Below are 19,770 nucleotides of genomic sequence, written 5' to 3' on the forward strand. Positions count from 1 at the left end.
CTCACAAAATGGTGTATGCTTGTCATCAGAAGATCTGAGGTAACCCATCCCTCTGAGCATAGGAAGGAGCAGGAGGCCAACCCTGCGAACATTTCTGAATGTCTTTAAAGTTTTTACTCTAGGAGACATAACAGGGAGTTGTATGTCTAATTCATCTTGCTTTTATATGGCCAAGAAAATAGATAAAGGTGGAAAATTAGGCTGGTGGGGAAAATGGGAATGATGCTTCTCAAAGGTTGGAGGATGTAAACTTCCATCTTGGACACCTTTAGGGAGTGAGTTTTACTGCAGCCCTTGATTACTTGTTGAAATATACAGGTGCCTTCCATTGAGGAAAAATTCCTTTTTCCTTCTGTTCTTCCTCTTTGTGTTCACAGAAGTGGATGATACAGTTTCTTCCTCCAGTGTTGCTGTAAGGCAGCAAACAGCTGTAGTATCAGAATAAGCTGCTAACATGACAGAGAGGTTACAAGGAAATCCCACCACCACTTAATTTTGCATGCTAACACCAACAGTGCTTATAAATTAAAATAAAGTAGATTAAAAAGCCATCATCTTAAGACAATTTGCTTACAACCAGAAATTTAGAGCAGAAACAAGGCTCCAATACCCTGTTCAAAATAACAGCGAGTTGAAAGACAGTGCCTGCATAGTAGATTCAAACTGAGCTACCCACGTCTAAGTATTCCAAAGTCAAACACTGCCCTGAGTTGAAAAAGTGACTACCAAGAAGTTGTACTGGTAATGAAACTGGCTAAGCTGTATGTCCAGCCCCTGGCAGAGTGGACAGCAGGAAAGATGAATTACGCAGAGGCCTCAGCACGCTCAGAGAAAGGATTGCACTTAATGCCCCGGAATGTGCCTCGGCAGAATGCCCGCGTCCGGCAGTGCTGGCTGGAATCCAAGCAGATCCATTACCTTCCCTTTATACATCAGCTTACCACATGCCTCGCTGACACCACAGATATGCCTTTCCTCCTCCCCTTTATTTTTAACTTCTGTATCTTTAACACAACTGAGATACATACTTCAGGCTATACCATTAAGGAGGATTTTAACCCAGTTTAGCACTTGGTAAATTATTGTGCTATCTTTCGAACTCTAATCTAATACTGTTTTTAAAACAGGCAAATCAAATTAATGATACAGTTCACACAGATGTTTACATGAGTTACATTGAACCAACTATACTTGGAATACCAAGTTATCCATGCATGTACCTTTTAAACACTCCACAAAAACAATTGACTCATTAAAAAAATTTATTTGACTCTAAGCCTCCAAAAAAACTTAAGTCCTTTTTCAGGAAGTTCTTGGTAAAGTGAGAGGATAGAGAAAAGCTGATGATACATTTTCTTTCTAAATTGTTTTTGTCTTCAATTGTATTTGCTGTATTCACTTATATCCAAATCTGGCTGAGAAATAGCGTACCTTTGAAATTCTATGCCTCTCTTTCACTCTGGCTCTAAAAGAATATTTTTATCACAGATAAGCAATATAGTAAGAATCTAAATATTTTTACCTAAAAAAAAAAAAAAAAGACGACAACTCCCCAGAAAGCTTTTTCTTTTTATAAACAGGCTTTATATATACTTTATCTAAGACTATTTTTAAGTCCTGAAGTATCTGGACTGGCAGGAAAAGATCATCACCATTTCAGTACATCTGAGAATTTTTTTTTGTTGCTGTCCAACTTTGAAAACAATAACCATCCTAGAACACCTAGTGAGTTGGTTGGTAAGACACCTACCTGCAATATGAAATATGCAGACTGAGCTTTGTGTTGTGCTCTATTTGGATCATGGATTTGAGCCTAAATATTTCATATCCCAACTTTCAGACACTCATTATTCTGAAAAGTTACCTCTCCTCTCTCTTCTTTTGTCTTATCCAGTAGAAATCTTCCCAACATTGTTGAAACAGACCTTCTCTTATGTTGTAGGCTACAACAACCTGATTGTTTTCAATGGGGAAAAAATTTAATTGAAAAAACCTCTGCCAGTTCTCCAGCTAACTTACTACTACAGGAAAGCCTGAAGCTTTCTGTACTCAAATGCAGATGCCCAGGATTTCCTAGCACAGTTATCGTTATGCTCAAGTGCAGCCCTGTTACTTTTAACACAAGGCTGCTAAAATTCCACACCAAACTCGGCATTATGAACACAGCTCAGGTAACATATGCTTATATCTGTTTTGCTGCAGTGCATGAGGACCCTGTCATTAACAATGATCTCAACACAGAAGACACCGTTTGAAAGCAACAGTCACAAAAGATAATCCAAGGTTATATTTGTTAAATGATTTTCATGTAATGAAAATCTCCCCCCCTTTTTTTTTTTTTTTGAGACTTAGAATTTTCTCAAATTTCTTCTGTGTAGGAAGTGATCCTTTGTCCCTTTCCATCTGGAAGACCTTGAAGGTCACTAGCCCTCAGCTTAACAGAACAAGAAAATAAGCCATACAGAGCAAACTTATAGTATAAGAAAAGCAGATGGCATACGAAATAAATAACAACTAGGAATTCCACAAGATGAAAGCAGTCATCAGTTTTTACAGCCATTTTTCTATCATTAAAGGCTTGTTTTTCACTGTGGTAAGCAGTGCAACTTGACATTTCAATAAAGTTTCTCACCTCTAGATTTAACAAATGCCACCAAAGAACTCATCAAGACTCTTGCTACTCTTCATTCTCAAGTCAAAGGTATACAAAGTATACACCCGCATTGATCCTGCCACTTTGTTTCATCACGAATACTAGCAAAGCATTTGATATCGTTAAAGTCACACTGTTGTCCGTAACACTGAGAAAGAATCTCAGCCTTCACTGAAAAACTTCTAGCCCATACAATTCAGAAATTTCAAGCCTGAAGGTTCAAAAACAATAAAAAGAATCCACATGATCTTAAATAAAAACCTTGCATTTTCAGCCAGTTCAGTTTTAAGGCTTGATTTACAATTTCTGAACACTTATGACCACTACATCACCCTACCATGAAGTTCAACTTAGTCTCTTGTCAAAGCATTGCTTTACCAGTACCAGGTTGGTTATGTGGCAGGTAAATTGTTTATAAATAGATATATATAACAGCAATTTAATTTCTTTGAATGTCAAACATTTCATGGACACTTATGTTATAAATGATGGAAAATTAATTATGCTATTGTATATACTTATTGCATATAATAACATTTTTTGAGACAACTACAAGAACACATGGTGCTTTACTCAGTGCCTTATGCATACAACAGTTCCAAAAACATAGTCGAGCAAACTTTGGAGGAGAGCAAATCCACTTTCTCCTCCCCTGCTTCCCCTACTATAAAAGCATTATATTAAATAGAAAGATTGCAGGACCAAAACTGAATAAAGGGCATTTTTACTGCAAAAGCAGAACTGCTACTTTTTATGAACTGCCTCCAGGGGAAGTGTCTCACATTCAGCAAAGTATCTGAACATGAGAAATTATTCAGCTGCTGTATAGGCATGAGTGTTGCTAGCATGTTAACTTCAAATTCTTATGAAATTGTTCATGGACTCTGCTCTTTACAACGTATGGCCCCCAGGACTGACACCCTATCCACAATCAAAAGCACGTTGTTATTGACTCATGGCTACCTCAACATAACCTGATCATTGTCAGTAACTCATTATATGTCTATTCAAAGTTTACTGACAGAGAACACACATTCTACAGCTTGGTGTGGTGAGCAAAAGCTTGTGTAATCTTCCCAGACACTGCAGCTGGTCTAATAAAGGATATTGCCTCCATGAACTTTGCTCTGCCAAACACATTCACAGGGACACTAAATGGGCTAAAAGTGTCCCTCAGGCATGCAGTGATGGGAAGTTTGACAATCTCCAAGCCTGAAGTGGCAAAATAACAGCCCAGATATGACCTCCACGATGACAAGGAACACTGTATGCATGAAGTGTAACACTTTAAAAAAACTGCGACGGACTTTTAAATCCACTCGTGGTGGTCTAGTCAGATCAACTGAGTATTTCTGATGGCTGGAAGCAGGTGTACATAACGTGAATTTATAGAGGTGATACGCAATCACACACCCTCTAGTGAGCCATACGGAAGGGTCTGATTCCATCATATTAACACCACATCCAGAATTTAATCCCTACACAGCCTGGCCCAGAGCCACTGTGTCTACTTTCCACCACCTTCTAACTCTGTATTTAAAGCTGAGCCCAGCCCCACTGCTTCAGCAATGGAGGGTGTAGAAGCAAGCACTGCTTCCTGCTGGCAAGTGGCAGTGCAGAGAAGTCCCACATGCAGAGTCTGCTGGTGCTGGAAGTGATGGAGGGAGAGTGACCCAACCCACAGGCTACACAAAGGAGGGAGGACCCAGGACCCTCTGCACAACTTCATCCTGCAGTGTCTGCGGTGATAAAGTCTTCCTGCAAGGAAGACTCCCAGACCCCCACAAAGATCTAATTAACAAGCAATTAGGGCATGAAGAAGCAAGAAAGATGCCCTCCCTATTACTCCCACAACTACAGTCTCACAAATCCTTCCCCCAAAGGATTCAGCCATATGACGACTCAGGATAAGCACTCCCTGTTTGCTGTCAGTATGAGTAGTCTGCAACACTGGAAGTGGTCCCTGCTATCACTGCCACAGAACACGAGCGTACAGTCCAAATAAAAGCTATTTGTAGTGGAACATTATATACTGCTTTAAGAGTTTTACACCAAGGAATCTGACTCCGAATCACTATTTCTGACAATACATCTTGATTGCATTGCTGTGACTTCAAGAAGCAGTACTGCCGAGGGAGCTCTTCATCACAAATTATAAAATTAGGTACCCATGATAAACATTCAGTAAACAGATGGCATATTAACAGATGAAAGTGTATTAATTTTTATAGAGGTGTTGGCATAAAGAATCCTGGATCTATTGCTATACAAAGACTCCTTAATTAACACATGCAACATTTCTGGTGCACCTAAATCTTTAGATTTTTCTTTATATTTTTTCACTTTTGAGGCTAAAGAGAAGTAAGAACATAGGTCTTTAATTTTAAGCATAACAATGCAACACCATTTGGCAACATGACATTGTCAGTTTTCCAAATTTAACAGCAGCTGGGAAAAAAGTATGTCAGCAATTTCCCCTACTATGTTTTTCTGGGAGATTGAGTAGGAACGTTCCATAGAACAGGCATATTCAGAATAAAAGAAAACATTGTGTTCTAGGAAAAGTAATTTTATACACTTTACACTCTTTGTTGTCCATGATGGCTCTTCAGCTAAGCTGAAAATTAAAGTTCTAATGGATTTTTTTAAAATCCAGAAACAGAAGAGTTGCTTTAGTTTTTGCCATTCTTGTTTTTCATGTTGAGTCCCTCCCATAGGTCACAGCCTAAATGCTGTTACTTATGAGTTTTAGGTCTTTAGTACTCTTTCCAAGAAAGTTCCTGGAGAGCTCTGAAGCACAAATTTCTTTACAAAAGTGCTTAACTTCTGTGAAAAAAATGAACAATTATTTTCCCAGAAGAAGAAATACTGCAGCAGTAACAAACACACATGCAATAACCACCAAGACATAAAACCATTAAAAAAAAGTCTTCCTCTAAATTACATTAGTAGCACAAAAATTTCAGGAAGACAAACCAGATCTTGCACTTGTCTGAAGCACTGAAAAAAAATGTTTGTCTCTGATCTATGCATGTTAGTAACAAAACTGGGGGTTTTTTTGTTTGGTTTTTGTTTTGTTTTAAATTCCCCAGGATGTCCAGTTGTGGACATAACTTACCGCAAAAAGTAGAAAAGCTACTCTTGCGTGGAGACAGATCTCATGAAGAACAGTTATGCGTTAAGAACCAGAAGTCCATCTAATGTGAACAACTAAATCAAGTATAAATTCTCCTCATTTGTTCCCTACTGAAGAGTACAGATTTTGTATTAATGCATCTAAATTTCCCTGGGAAACCCTGGTTTTAAATTGATGCTTTTTTTTTTTTTTGTCTGCTGGAGATTACAATGCTTATTCCTGCTGTTTCACATCTTCAGCAGAAGCCTGTCATTTCTTACTCATTCTCAAATACAGCAGTAATACTACTGTATTCCCTTACACCTAAGACCATCAAGCGTATTTTTTCAGTACAAAAGGGTGCCAGATATTTTATGAATTGGCTTTACTGCATTCCTAAGTAAGAACCATACCCTTATGCCTTCCCCTCAGGTAAATGAGCAAGGGAAAACATTTCATTTTGTGACAACTCAACACTACGACTTTATCACCATCCCTGGAGGTGTTAAAAAAACATGTAGACATGGCACTTCAGGGCATGGTTTAGGAGACACGGGGGTGTTGGGTTGACAGTTGGACTTGATGATCCTAGAGGTCTTTACCAACCTTAACGATTCTATGATTCTATACTGAGACCACTGTCACTTTGCATTTATACAATTTAAGGTTATAAAGGTAAAAAGCAGTATCTTAGTCTCCATGCCAAGTATGATTTTGATTTTGCATTTCCTTAAAAAACATGAAATTACCAGACAAGTTGACAGTTGCTTCAGAAACAAATGTAGAGATAACTGGTACAGAAGCTGTACCACAGCCCTAAACCCATTCTTCTATCAGTTATGGCATCAAGCTCTGGTGTCTTCTAATTTTCAAGGTTTTAGAAAAGGAGAAGCAGGCTGTGGCTAATACATAACTGTAATAATGTGGTCAGTACATAATTGTCAAGACTTTTGTGCTGAAAAATAAGTTCATTTTGGCAACTTTGTGAGAGAACATAACACCAAGCCCATTTCACCACGGTGAGCAATACAACAGCACAGAACTTTCTACTTTTCTCCGTGGTAAGATGCCACATCAGCATGTGCATGCAGTCACATTCAAAGCCCAGCCTGACCTGGCGGTACTCAGCTGTCTGAGTCTTACAGGGCCACCAGAAGGAACCTTTGATGGAACTTCAGGCAGAATCTACCCTTTAAATTCTGGGCATATCTGACAATTTACATTAGAATCTTTCAGAATAAATCCCATTACTTCATTATTAACACAGTATTATATTTATTTTTTGTTACTGCATTTGCACAGCCTGTATTTTAAGTATATTTTATACATATGTATACTATATGATTACTTATATATAAAATACAAATTTACATTATAAATATATATGTGTATAGCTTTATATGCAGTTCTATGTCTTTTATTTTAATATTGCACTATAAGTTGTTAATAGATTATTAATGGCAGTATCTCCAATAATAGGCATTATGCCTACTTTTAAAAAAAGAAAGATTAAGAAAAAAATTAATTCTGGAAACACTGATTTCCTTCATTTCATGTAAATTTTTTATCTGTGCTAGAGTTAGTCTCTGCAGTTTTTGGAGGCAGATGAAGGAGTTTCTCTGCTGATTTGGCAAAGGTGCTGGGAAGATAGCAGTGCTAATAAAATAGTACTTGTCAGCCACATCTGCTATAGCTGTTTTTTATAGACTCTGTCAGTGCAAGACAGTCACTCCTGAAATTTCTCCTACCCTGAAAGGGACATAAACCTTGAGGAACTACTTTAAAGCCTGTTTGGTGTTTAAAGCTGACAAGACTCCCTTCTCTTATCTTTCAGTTCACAGCATAATGAAAACCTTCAAGAGTAGCAGTAAGGACATATAGTATTCTGAACAGTAAGGAGACATGTATTCTGAATGAGCATTTCTCAAAGTTTTACCTGTCATTTATTGGTGATTATTTTAGCTAGTGTCTTTCTGGAATATTGCTCAAACAAAATTCAGCCCAGTTATGTTAAATAACCTTATTATAGGAACCATAGTAAAAAGAAAGTTAGACAACATTAAATGTACCAAAATTTAGTGACCTAAAAGTACCCATGCAGAAAATCAGGAGATGAGATATATAGTCCTAATGCTATTGTTATAGCTACCACCAGTGAAGTCTATGTAAGTTTTTCCGCAGCACAAATTAAACTAGATTCTGAGTTATTTCTTCCCTTTCTGGCTACCTTATATTTCCAAGATGCTGACCTGCTTGTTAGGAATAGCCATATTTAGCCAGCCGCACTCTTTACACAAAGGCCCGCAAGGAAGTACAATACAGAGCTCTCATGCTAATCCAGCAAACTCCTGTGAAAAACAGTACAAAACAGCATCAAGGGGAGAATAGATGCTACTGCCTGTACATAACACATCATTCCTTACAAAAAAAGGCTAGTTATCACTATGTACAAACTTCTTAGAAAAAAACCCAACACAGCTTCCATCTAAGAAAGCAGATAAAAAAAGAAACATTATAATATCTATTTTGAAACCATCTAGAGCATTTACTGGAGGAAAAGTCTTGTACCCCCAATAAACATTAGTTTCTTCTCTAGGATCTTTGTTAAAAATCACAATATTATTTTGTACAATTTCTTCTATTGAAAAGGGTATTTTTTTATTTTCAGGCAAGCTATTTTCTTATCTGTTTGTTTGTCAACTAACAAACAGCCAAAGACTCTCAAATACTAACCTTTTATTACATTACAATTAAAACAGTAGCTAAAGAACCATGCAGTTTAACTCACCCCATCTGTCCATATGTATAAAATTGCCTAGAAAGAATATTAGTTAGATTTTATTTAATCACTGAAGTAAGATAGCATGAGTGGATTCAAGCAAAAGATGACAAATCAGATGAAAGTTAAATTTTAACCTTGACCCTAAGATTACATCTGACATCATGTTGTTTTAGTATCAATGAAGACACCTGCACAAAGAATCTCCATGCTCACAGAGAAGGGAATAAATGTTAATATTTTCAAAGCAAAAAACCTTCAGGATATAAATATCTCACATTCAAAAAGCTGAAAACGATACCATATATTTAAAGTTAAGAAACAAATGCTCATCCATAAGTAATATTTAAGTCTATAATTAATTACAACATCATGGTCCTACAGATTCCATACTCTCTATACCACATTCTATTTTAGGCACACATGACAATGTCTGTATGTCACTAATGTCGAGAATGATGTTTGTGATATATTTAATATCTCAGTTATTGATTTAAACTTCTTGGTGGATACCTGATACATACAGTATTTCCATAACACAGTGAAATACAGATTTAAACAAGAGGTAGCTAAGGTTACCCTGGCTGGCTGCACAAGAGGAACAGTTTCAGAAAGACTTAAGTGTATTTAAGGAAAAAAGATTAGGGTAGGCTGAGCTGGCAATCTAATTCCAAAGAGCTCTTCTTGCAGGGGAGATTCATTTTTACTGATGCTTAAAAACTAGAAGAATGTTGTTTTAAAATGCATTTTTTTAACACATACTATTTCATAGTATTTTGGGACTACTAACTGAAACTGATTAATTCTGGATTAATTAGGAGGCAACAACGTTATTAACGTATTTAAACACACAGAACCAAATTCAGTCATGTAATAAAAAATTGCCTACTCATTTCCTGTTCAAAAATAGGAAGTATTTAATGCATCTACCCACAAAGCCAACTGCCTTGTCATGATCTAAGACAAAATGTTTTCATAATATTTATCAAGACGGTAAATATAGCAGTAAAGATACAGCAAAAAGTAAAACACAAAGTTGGCACAGGGATGCTACCTCATGCTGACAAGAGCACTGCCTGCGGCTCACTACCTCAACAACGAGCCTCTCCTATGCTGGGCACTCCTGTACAGAAACATCATGGGTTCAAGGCACCTTGAATCAAACTGGCCCTCCCGACAGCTGCCAGTTTTGCAGGTTCTTCAGCAGGAAGAAGATTTAAAGGCACCATCTTGCAGATGGTTCAGGGACTCAACCTGAAGGTGCAGCAAGGAATCCTTTGACTCCTTTCCGACCATGCTACAACCAGAACAGAAAACTAACGGTGTGCAGGGCACCACTGCCTGGCTCTGTGCGCTGTGTCCTGGTCCACTCCATACAGTGTAACAAGTCTGTCACACAGAGAGAACAACAGTCAGCAGCAAAATGAGAAGCAAAAAATGGAATGTCAACATTTTAAGGAAGGGACAAGGTAAAGCAGAGAAGAGATTTTTTTAAAAAAAATTAGAATCCTTAAAGATGCTCTAATCCACAGCTGCAATGGTAATTTTAATGATTTCTACGTGCCCTTGTTTTACTACATAAATTTGAAGCATTAATGATCTGATCATGTGGTCAGGTTTGCACCAGCTGATTTCAAATATGAGGTTCCTCTGAGGCCTGCAAGCTATCACTGAGTAGCACGTTTGATGTGGATTAAAAACATTTGCATTAAGTTTCAAAAGCCTGCTAAAGCATTATGCTGCAGACTTATTTTATACATGCTTAATTTTACTTTGTGAGCATCCTAGTAATCTATCATATGTGCTACTACCTTTGCATTCTCAATTAATTTCTAATCAAATAAAGGCTCAGAGATAAATACTTTAAGATATTACTTAGGACACAAAAACTATTCTAGAATTTTTGATCCAACAAAAGCAGGCAATGTTTTTATGACAGAGTAAGCACAAGAATCTTCCTGTATATTTCTCAGATCAGACTGCATATATTTTTTCTGGTTTTATTTTTGAAACACATCCCTCCCTCCAGGAGATTCCATACATCACTACAAATCCTTATGCAATTTTATCCTGGGTTCTATATTTATCAAGACACCTCATCTTAACAGCAATGTTCTTCCCTCAGCATGAACCAGGCTTTTAAAACAGACTGCATAGAAACCCACACAAAAATCCCCATTCTAACAAGATTCGCCGATGTGTCACTATTTAAAGCACTTACATGTAGTACACATAGGAAACTTATACTCCCTAGATTATCCTATGAACTGTGGCACTTTCCGAGTTCTCTGACTCCTAGGATTCATGAAGAGGTCTGCCAGTGGATTATTTTGCCTTTTTTGTAGTGCCAGAACTAAAAGGGTCTTCCCTGAACAAAACTGCTGTTTGGGGAACCCTTTACAGTTTTCTGGGTTCTTTAAACAGTGTTGGGCAATAGTTCCAAAATTATATCTTTTTAAAATAAATTTTTGTGGTCATTACACACGTAACCCCAGAAAACTAATTTAAGCCCCAGTTTTGATCATTAGAAGTATTTTATGCACAGTTGCTTGGAATAACATTTTTCATATCATTGCGACACACAAAGTCACCAATACCACGTGTGGCTATCTTTACTTCCCTTAAGAGTCGTTAACGTTGGAAAACTGGAAAAGGGCGAAACATTCAATGTAGTTCAGGGTGAAATGAAACTCTTAACACAGTCCAAAAGAGGACTGTTTCAATAAACTCATAAGAAATAAAACAATTTCAGAAATATCAGACACACACACTAAAAATGGTGCAAATTGTTTGTTAACCGTTGTTAGAAGCATTAATATTTTCAGTGTTATCAAATCCAATTTATGTATTTGTTTAAGACCTCCAGGACAGGAATCTAGTCTCTTCTTATCTGGAAGAATTGTAGCACATTGCTGATGCAACACAAACAGTAGTAGAAAAGGTAAGATAAAGAGAACCAATTGGACTACAATGATGTAACAGAAAGTATTCATAAGAACAGACAAAAAAAATGCTGGTAGTAATTTGTGTTTTCCTTTTTACCTGAAGTAAGCAGTATCAAATATTTAAGTACCAACTAATGCTCCCACAATCCTAGAAAAAGAATGCTGAAACAAAATCATGTTTATTGGCACCAAACAGACAGGGCTTTGCACATCTGTAACTTCATACATGTGCTAGTAGCAACTCCAGTCAGTCTCATTTGGAAAACAGTGACTTAGACTCAACACTCCGCAATGATGGCAACTTTTCAAGGGCGAATCAAATTATATTCTTCTTTCTAAAGCCAGTGACTAAACATGTCCATAAAAAACTCAGCAGGGGCAGGAGATGCCTCTGGCAGCTTGCTGCTTCTCAGAGTTTTCTTAACGTTTACAGTTTGTGCGCATACGGGATCAACGCTACGGTCACTTGGCAAGTTCCAAATTTAGTTGGAGTTGGGAGGCAGGAGTCATCCCGATGTGTGCCATTTCAAATTGACTTGCAGGTTCTTTGGCAATCACATACTTGATTTGTGACCCTGATAAAGGTAACCTGACTGACTGCAAAGCTGACTCGCGATAAACAGCACGCTTTGACCACAGAATTCCAACAGCTTTCGACCACATAATGCCACCTTAGTACTGCAAACTACAAGCTTCAAGAGAATAAAGACACAGTAGATAATACTGCAAGTCTGATCGAGGTTACAAATTATATACCATCGCATCATTTGAGTTACAGTACTAAAGAAGAAAAGCAGCCTGTATGGTATCACTGCAGTGTGTACATTTTTACCTGCTGTGTTGGTTTGGATAACAGAAGAAACACTTTTAGTGATCTTCAATATAAATTCCTATACTAAGTTACACTGGTAGAACAAAAGCACCCTGCTTTTTTCCCCCCTTTATACAAGCTGACTAGCTCATTTCATTTGAAAAAAATTATCTAGTTTTTCCCGGCTTAGGTTACATCTGGTCTAGGATATTGTCAATGTAGCTTCAACGGTAAATAACAAGTGCAGATGAGAACTAAAACCTGGTATCTATAAAAAGTAAAAAAGTTTATGTTAATTTTGCTATAAAAATCTTTGCACAGTAGAGATTTAAAATCAGCACTAAGGACTTATTCCAATATATATTAGTTGCACATTTCTAAACAGTAGGTCAGCAAATTAAGACAGAGAATGAAAATAACTCATAAATCACTTACTGAAGCTCTAAAGAGACAGTTAGTATGAAAGATTACATCTGAGGTAATCTTACATTAAATATAGTTTTATTATTAATATGCTATCCACTTAATGTAAGCTGTGAGAACAGATAAGTGGCAGTGAAAATGCTGATAAAAACCGGGCCAAAAAAAGATTAATATCCCCCAGCCCCAAACAAAAACTTATTGCCAGAGTAAACAACAATTGTATTAGAACACAATAACCAAACATAAGCCACTACAAAATCAAACAGATAGCATCTGTGCTAATCACAAAAGGAAAACAGATTAACTGACCCTGCAGGACCTTTGATTCTGCAAAGACTTGTAGACAGGCTTGATTTCATTTACACTCTGAGCAGAAATCAGAAGTGCCAACAACCAACGTGAGCAGGATTAAACAAACCCATTGCAGTAGCACACAAGGACTGGAATTAAACAAAGATTTAAGAAATTAGGTGCCAAAGTCTTTGATTTTAAAATAACAAATAGCTTTAGAAGGAAAAAGGGAATAAATACTGAATTTACAGAACTTTAGCTTCAACGTATTATTTGCCAGCTTAAACAGCAACTGGCATCTCTAAAGTTGTCTAAAACAAGGCATAGGTGAAAAATTTATGACTAGTTTGATAGACACTAGTTTTATTGAGACTTGAAAATCTATTTGACCTATGATAACTCTATTGAGTTATCAAATTCAACTACTTAAACTAAACAAACAGCAAGTATTTACAATGAAGACTGATTCTGCAACAAAGCTATTAATGGTTGTTACATCTCACTTAGGACAAGAATGAGAATTTACTCAGTGGCTCAGATTATGCTTACACCAGAGTCCCATACATATGTGAAATTGGTCTTAATGACAGGACTTTTTAAACACAATGCAATGCTGCTGAAAAATGTCACATAACATAAAATCATATTGTGTTGGCTCTTTACAGCATGGAGATACAGTCACTTTGTCAGCTTCACTTTGTCAAGTATTTTAAATAAGTACCTCCCATTTTGCAGCAATTCATTCTTATGATTCAACAGTAAAGACTACATTACCAGGGAAAACTGGGAAGCACTGTAGCATAATCTCATTGCATTCTCAAAAGCAAACGCTAGGCCTGGTTGATGAGATAGAATTATAAATATTTCTACTACATATTCTTTTATTACCACAATGATACTGAAAATTATGCTGTTTAATGTCAAAATACTTGCCTTAACCTGTAATATTTCACATACCTGCGCTGCAAACATTTCCACTACATAACATGCTGCAATGTGAACAAACAGTTCAGAATTGTTCGCCAGCAACATCTCGAGCAAGGCTGGCTAAGATTAATTATAATGAAAAGGAATAATAGAAAGTAAAGTTACCCACTGTTAGAACATGAGAAGTATCTCCCTTTAACAGGACTGTGCAAGCGCTAAACTCCAAAACATAAAATAAAGGTGATATAATTGTTTCAACACACTCTTGCTTTTGAGTATTTCCTATTTCTGTCAGTAAGAAGCCACAGGTAGCATCTAAACTGCTTAGAAGACTCACAGCATGCTACTTCAGCTCTATCACTATGTTCCTCATAGCTTTTACAATCCAGTTCCACTTTCAGTTTATTAGCCTTAGTGTCACGCTCAGCACGGCTGGTTCTTATGTAGTTTTAAAAAGCTCAATACATTAACTGCAGCAACATGGAGTATAAGACATATGGAGAACTTCTGTCTTTAACTGCATTTCCAACAGTCTTTACTAGAAAACCTAAAAAGTTTAAAGTGGATAAACTACTTAAGATTTGCAGAGTCCAGCAATTTACTGTCTCCAAAAATGAATCAATTAAATACACTAAACTTCTGGCATTCCCCCAGGGAATTAAAAAGTGTACGTGCAGGACTGTCCATACATTACATGGAAGCTACTCCATGAACACATCAGCACCAGAACTAGATCGCTCCACCCAAGGCCCTTTAGAAGTGATTACTTCCTGCATTTAATACTTTTTATATATAACTACATACATGTCTACTTAAGCAAGAGTCCCGTACATGTATGAAATTGGTCTCAATTACAGGACTTTTTAAACATAATACAATGCTACTGAAAAACGTCACATAACTAAAAGTAAAAACATATTCCGTTGGCTCTTTATTACAAGCAGATACATATCCAGTATGATTTCTAGTGGAATAATGGATGTCTTCCTCACGAGGAGCTGCATACAGGAAAGCAAAGTTTTAACATGCGCTGTCCAAGGAATCAGGACTAATAGTTAATCTATTTAGAAACATGCTTATTCAAAAAAAAAATATCGGAGCTTCCTAAGGAGACGCAGCTTAGAAATTCTCCAAGATTAAGACTAATATATATACACATCATTCTTTGTTCTTGACTCAAGAGTAAGGGTTGCTATTTACCCACCTGCAGTTCACAGTCTGTTCAATATCTGTTAAGAGACAAGACATTGAAGCATACAAACTGTTGAATACTTCCAAAATTTCCTAGATGTAAGCAGATGAACAGTACTGCAAGCACACACTGACCTCTTCCCCACATCCCACCTAAACCCTCTGGCCTAAAAAACATTTAGGTCTTCCACTCTTGAAATACCTAACTCTAATTGACAGTAATTTATTCTCCAAAGGAAGAATGGGATTAAGTTCACTACCTCCATGAACAGAATAAAGCTGGGAAGTGTAACTGTATTTTGGAAATTGTGATGATTATTTTGTAAGTAACGACTCTCTGTCCTTGAACATAACCTTCTGAGTGCACACTGATGCTCCAAGGCAAGCCACATTTTAACATCCATAGCATACACTTTGAACATACCAAGAGGAAGTCCTCCTAACTCTTACGAGTGCTGTATTTCAGACAAAGTGTGAGCTATAAAAGCACTATCTTCATTAAATATTCTTTTTTAAGGGAAAAAAAGGTGCACAACTGTCCAACAGCACCAGACACATAGACCAGGCACCGCGGAAGGAAGGCAAGCTCTGGAAGTTACCAGTGAAACGAGGAGCTCGGTACAGGCCGTGTGCTCGTGCAAACCACGCAGGTTCATCAGGCTGCACAACCAGAGCTGTCAAGCGACGACGAGGGGAAGCGCTCGGCGCCAAGGCCACCCTCTGCTTTCTTCCACTGAATAAAACAGCAAAGCTCCCGTCGATGAGGTGAGGCAGGATTAGTTTAAGGGACTCGGCGCTGATCGCGGCTGCTGCCACGGGCGCCGGGGACGCGCGTTACCTGTCGGACGACCCGAGTGATGGGGGCTCCCGCAGCCGGGTCCCGCCTCACGGCCCTGAGACACAGAGGCCCTGACGGCCACGGGCCCGGGCCCGGGCCCCGGCCCGCCCTCAGGCCGCTCCGCCGCGCCCGCCAACAGCCGCCCCCCCGGCACCCGCCTTTGGCGCCAGGCCCCGGCCCTCCCTCGCGGCCCGCCCGGCCCTGCCCGCCGGCGAGAGGCGACGCCGCTAGAGCGGGACCGCTGCCGTCTTACCTGAGCCAGGACCGCGGGGAACACGCCCGGCCGCCCGCTGTAACACGCCGCCAGAGAGCCTCCCCCAACGAGGGCGGCGGCGAGCCTCCAGCTGGGCGGGCGCTGCTGGCTCCGCGGGGGCCGCAGCCCGGCGAGCCGCCCCCTCAGCGGAGCGCGGGCCCCCGCCGCCAGCGCCACCCTCCACGCCGCCATCTTCCCGGAAGCCTCTGTGGCGCCGCCGACATCGAACAGGCCCCTCCACCGCCGCCGCCAGCCACAGGACGCATGCGCAAGGCCGAGCGGAGACCGCTGGGGCGGGGCGGGCCCGCGCCGGGCCCGGTGCCCCCCGTCGAGATGGCGCTGTACCCTGCGAGAGCGCAGCGCACTGGCCCCGCTCCGCAAGCGGGAGGGAAGCTATCCGCAAGTCAGAGGTGACAGTCCCGGCCGAGAGGTAACGCAGGGTCTGACAGCAGCGACCGGCTCCGCAGGGCCGCCTTCCCGTCTTGGAAACGTGCCCGGCGGCCGGCCCCGGGCCGGGCAGCCCCCTCGGCGTGAGGGGAGGCGGCACGGCCCCCGCTGCAAGCGTTTCGCCGAAAACACCTCAAATGGAGGGACGGGCAGGGGCTCCCCGGGAAGGGGAGAGGGCCTGGCCGTGGATCGGGCTCGCCCAGCGCGTTCCTGGCGGAGATGGAAGGCGCTGGCAGGGGTCGGGGGTTGTTTGTGTCAGGGGAGGAAGGGAGGGACCACAGCAGGCCTTGCTTGTGTGGTGGGGAGTGAGGTGTGGCGAGGCTTGCACCGGTCCTGCGGTCCCGGGGGTGCCCCTCGCTGCCGGCCGGAGCTCAGCTGCGCTCCGTTCGCTGGTGGGACTCTTCTCCCAGAGCCTTAAGGCACTGCTGAGTATGTGAAGAGCAGTGGGTCGTGAACTGGGCTGGACCCCGCGGGAAGGCCAGTGCACAGAGCAAGGCAGGTCTGGTGAGCCTGCGCTAGCAGGGCTGACCTGGCACCTTGTGCTGTGCAGTTGGGGTTTTCTAGAGTGTTGCGTATGGAAGCATTCCTCTGTCTATGCTCCAGTCGAGAAACAACAAAAGTATAAGTAAGTTTAGAACATCCTTTTCAAAGGCAGAGCAGAGCTTCTCATGAAATATAGATGACAGAAGATACTGGTTACAGAAACTGTCATGGCAGAGGTGATCACTGAAGAGCATTACAGATTGACTTGACCAGCAGTAATCACTTGTGTCAAAGACAACTATTCACTGTGAACGCTTCGAAGGAGTTCTTTGTCCATTATCATAGTTCTAACAAAGCTCTCTAGCCCTTGGTTAGATTTAGTTGATCACACTCAAACATTAGTTAGTTGATCTCGTTCAAACTTTGGCCCATTTGGGAATTAATGTAACAGTCACATGAAGTAAAATGGAGAGAAAGCTAAATGACATTTTTAGGTTGGCTGTGCCAGCATCCATGTTTTCAGAGTAGTTCACCTGGTGGCTCCATGTGAGTGTGGGAAGAGGCTGGGGAGAGAATTGCTGCATACAATTTCCCAATATTTTGCTTTTTGGTTAATGGCCTTCAGAAGGTACTCAGTCCATTTTAGCTAACTGTATCTTTCACCTCTTTCTGATACGACAGGCGGCACTGTGTTGTCAGCATTACAAATGCTAGGGTGCAGGCTCTGAAACATGGAAATGCCTTTTTGCCCTCTATCCACTGACAAACAATGATCACCCATCAGTGCTACTAAAGTAATTTTAGTTCGCTCTCCTTCCCTGACCTGAGTTCAGAGTCATTAATTCAGTTTCACAGATGCTAATTTCAGTCATCTAACTAACGGCATCTCAGAATTTATCCAGTCTTCCATTAGCATGTGTTGTTCACTGAGTGGCATTCAGTGAAGTGTTTGGGACATCTTCAGCAATGTGCCACCTGAGTCCTTAGCAGGATACAAACCCTTCAAAAACACCTTCTCTGGGGAACACAAATAGCTGCTCATTGCAAAATCACCCAAGAGTGCAACGTGCAGAGTGAATGGCTTCCATCTCCACAGCCTAACGTACGCTGCAAAATCTTTTTCCTATCCCCAGAGACCTAGAAAGTTACTCATACAGGAAGATCTTTTCTAATCCCCAGATACTGTAAAACACAGCAGCAAAATCCCTCTCATCACACACAAACACACACAGCAAAATGCTAGTTCTGCTGTAGAGATGTAAAACTTGCAGCAAATTCTTGTCCCCTATTTCTACTTCCCTCTAGACAGACAAAACATTTTGCATCCCAGTCTTATAGATATGACAAAATACTTGCACAAACACATTAAGAGCACTTCATGAATGCTGGCAACATCCCAGAAACATTGTAAAGGGTGGCTGAGAGGTCAGAATTCTGAATGCCAGATCCCTTGTTGTTGAACACACAACTACAACACAGGTAAGCAGGTTTAGTTCAGCACTCTGCCAGGCATTTTCAGTTTTTATTTGAGTAAGAGCAAATTAAGTAGGTCATTTGTCTTTCCTCAGATGGCATTCCTCACTGGAACAGATACAACTGCAATGTGAATGGAGAGCTATTCTCATATGACTGTAAGCACGCAATGTGTATGGGGAAGTTGAGTGTCCTTAGCCACCCCTTCTCTCCCTGCAGTAAATTCACCCATGTATGCAGTGTCCGGGAGCACAAAGCTACTGCTGCGCTAACATGGCTCACACCTGTATTGCAGTAACCAGGCTGGTATGTTTGTGGGTGCTAGAATGTATGACTAAGTAGCTAGAAAACCCTTGGCTATTAAGGTATAGTTCTGTTTCACCTCATGCAGTATCACTGCAGGGTAATTTATGACAGAAAGCAAAGATCACTGTAGTCTGTCGAAATGACACTGAAAGTTTGCTAAATATAACAGGAGTTTCATCAGAAAAATTGAGCTACATGGTGACAAATGTCATCAACTACTATGCCCTGTGGCACTAAAATGTGAGTTCAGAGGCTCCCTTTCCCATCCTGCACAGTCTGCTCTTCCTTGCCTCTTGTAAGCAAAAATCATTGCATTTAGTAAGCTGACATACCTCCTTTTTTAACAAGTGCATTCTACATGTTGACTTCAGACTTCATTCTAGAGGTGTTTGCATTGCTGAAAATTTGCAAAAGCAAATGAAAAGCCTAATAAAATATTTTTTTATATGTTTAAGAATGTAATTTTCATGTAAGATTCAATACTTAACAATACTTAAATGCAGTCATTTCTTGTTAGGCATAATGAACATAATAATGTGAAGTCACATCAAAAGACAAAAACACACTACCATGAAATAAAACCTTTGTGGCTCCTGTAATTCCTAGGAAATCATGTTTGGCAGAAACTTGATTTCTTCCAAGTTTTGTTACAAAGTCAAAAGCAAAAATAAAAAATACTATGTAAACGTACAGTTCCACATGCCTGAAGGTCTGCTTCCACGTCTCAGTGTCTGTTAAGAGTGTTAGGCCAGGTTCCAACAGGGATTCACTCACCGTTAGAACTCCAGTCCCCTCAAAAGCATTAGGTTTAGTGTCAGCATTCATTTACTCTTGT

The 19,770-nt window shown here is 40.1% G+C and overlaps 1 protein-coding gene across 3 annotated transcripts in view; it reads right to left on the bottom strand.

Annotated features, from left to right (window-relative positions):
• Positions 1-16,487, bottom strand: part of MICU2 (mitochondrial calcium uptake 2) — a 143,950-nt gene extending 127,463 nt beyond the window's left edge. The window contains exon 1 of one of the 3 annotated variants that reach the window (XM_075083411.1): positions 16,227-16,487. In XM_075083411.1, the coding sequence (XP_074939512.1) occupies positions 16,227-16,418 (192 nt within the window). In that variant the 5' untranslated portion in view covers positions 16,419-16,487. Of the gene's footprint in view, positions 1-15,734; positions 16,101-16,226 lie in introns of those variants that run through there. The other 2 variants (XM_075083417.1, XM_075083427.1) reach the window with 2 other exon arrangements.
• Between the last annotated feature and the right edge of the window lie 3,283 nt (positions 16,488-19,770).

The sequence above is a fragment of the Phalacrocorax aristotelis genome, chromosome 1, assembly GCF_949628215.1.
Source record: "Phalacrocorax aristotelis chromosome 1, bGulAri2.1, whole genome shotgun sequence".
Classification (NCBI taxonomy): Eukaryota; Metazoa; Chordata; class Aves; order Suliformes; family Phalacrocoracidae; genus Phalacrocorax; species Phalacrocorax aristotelis.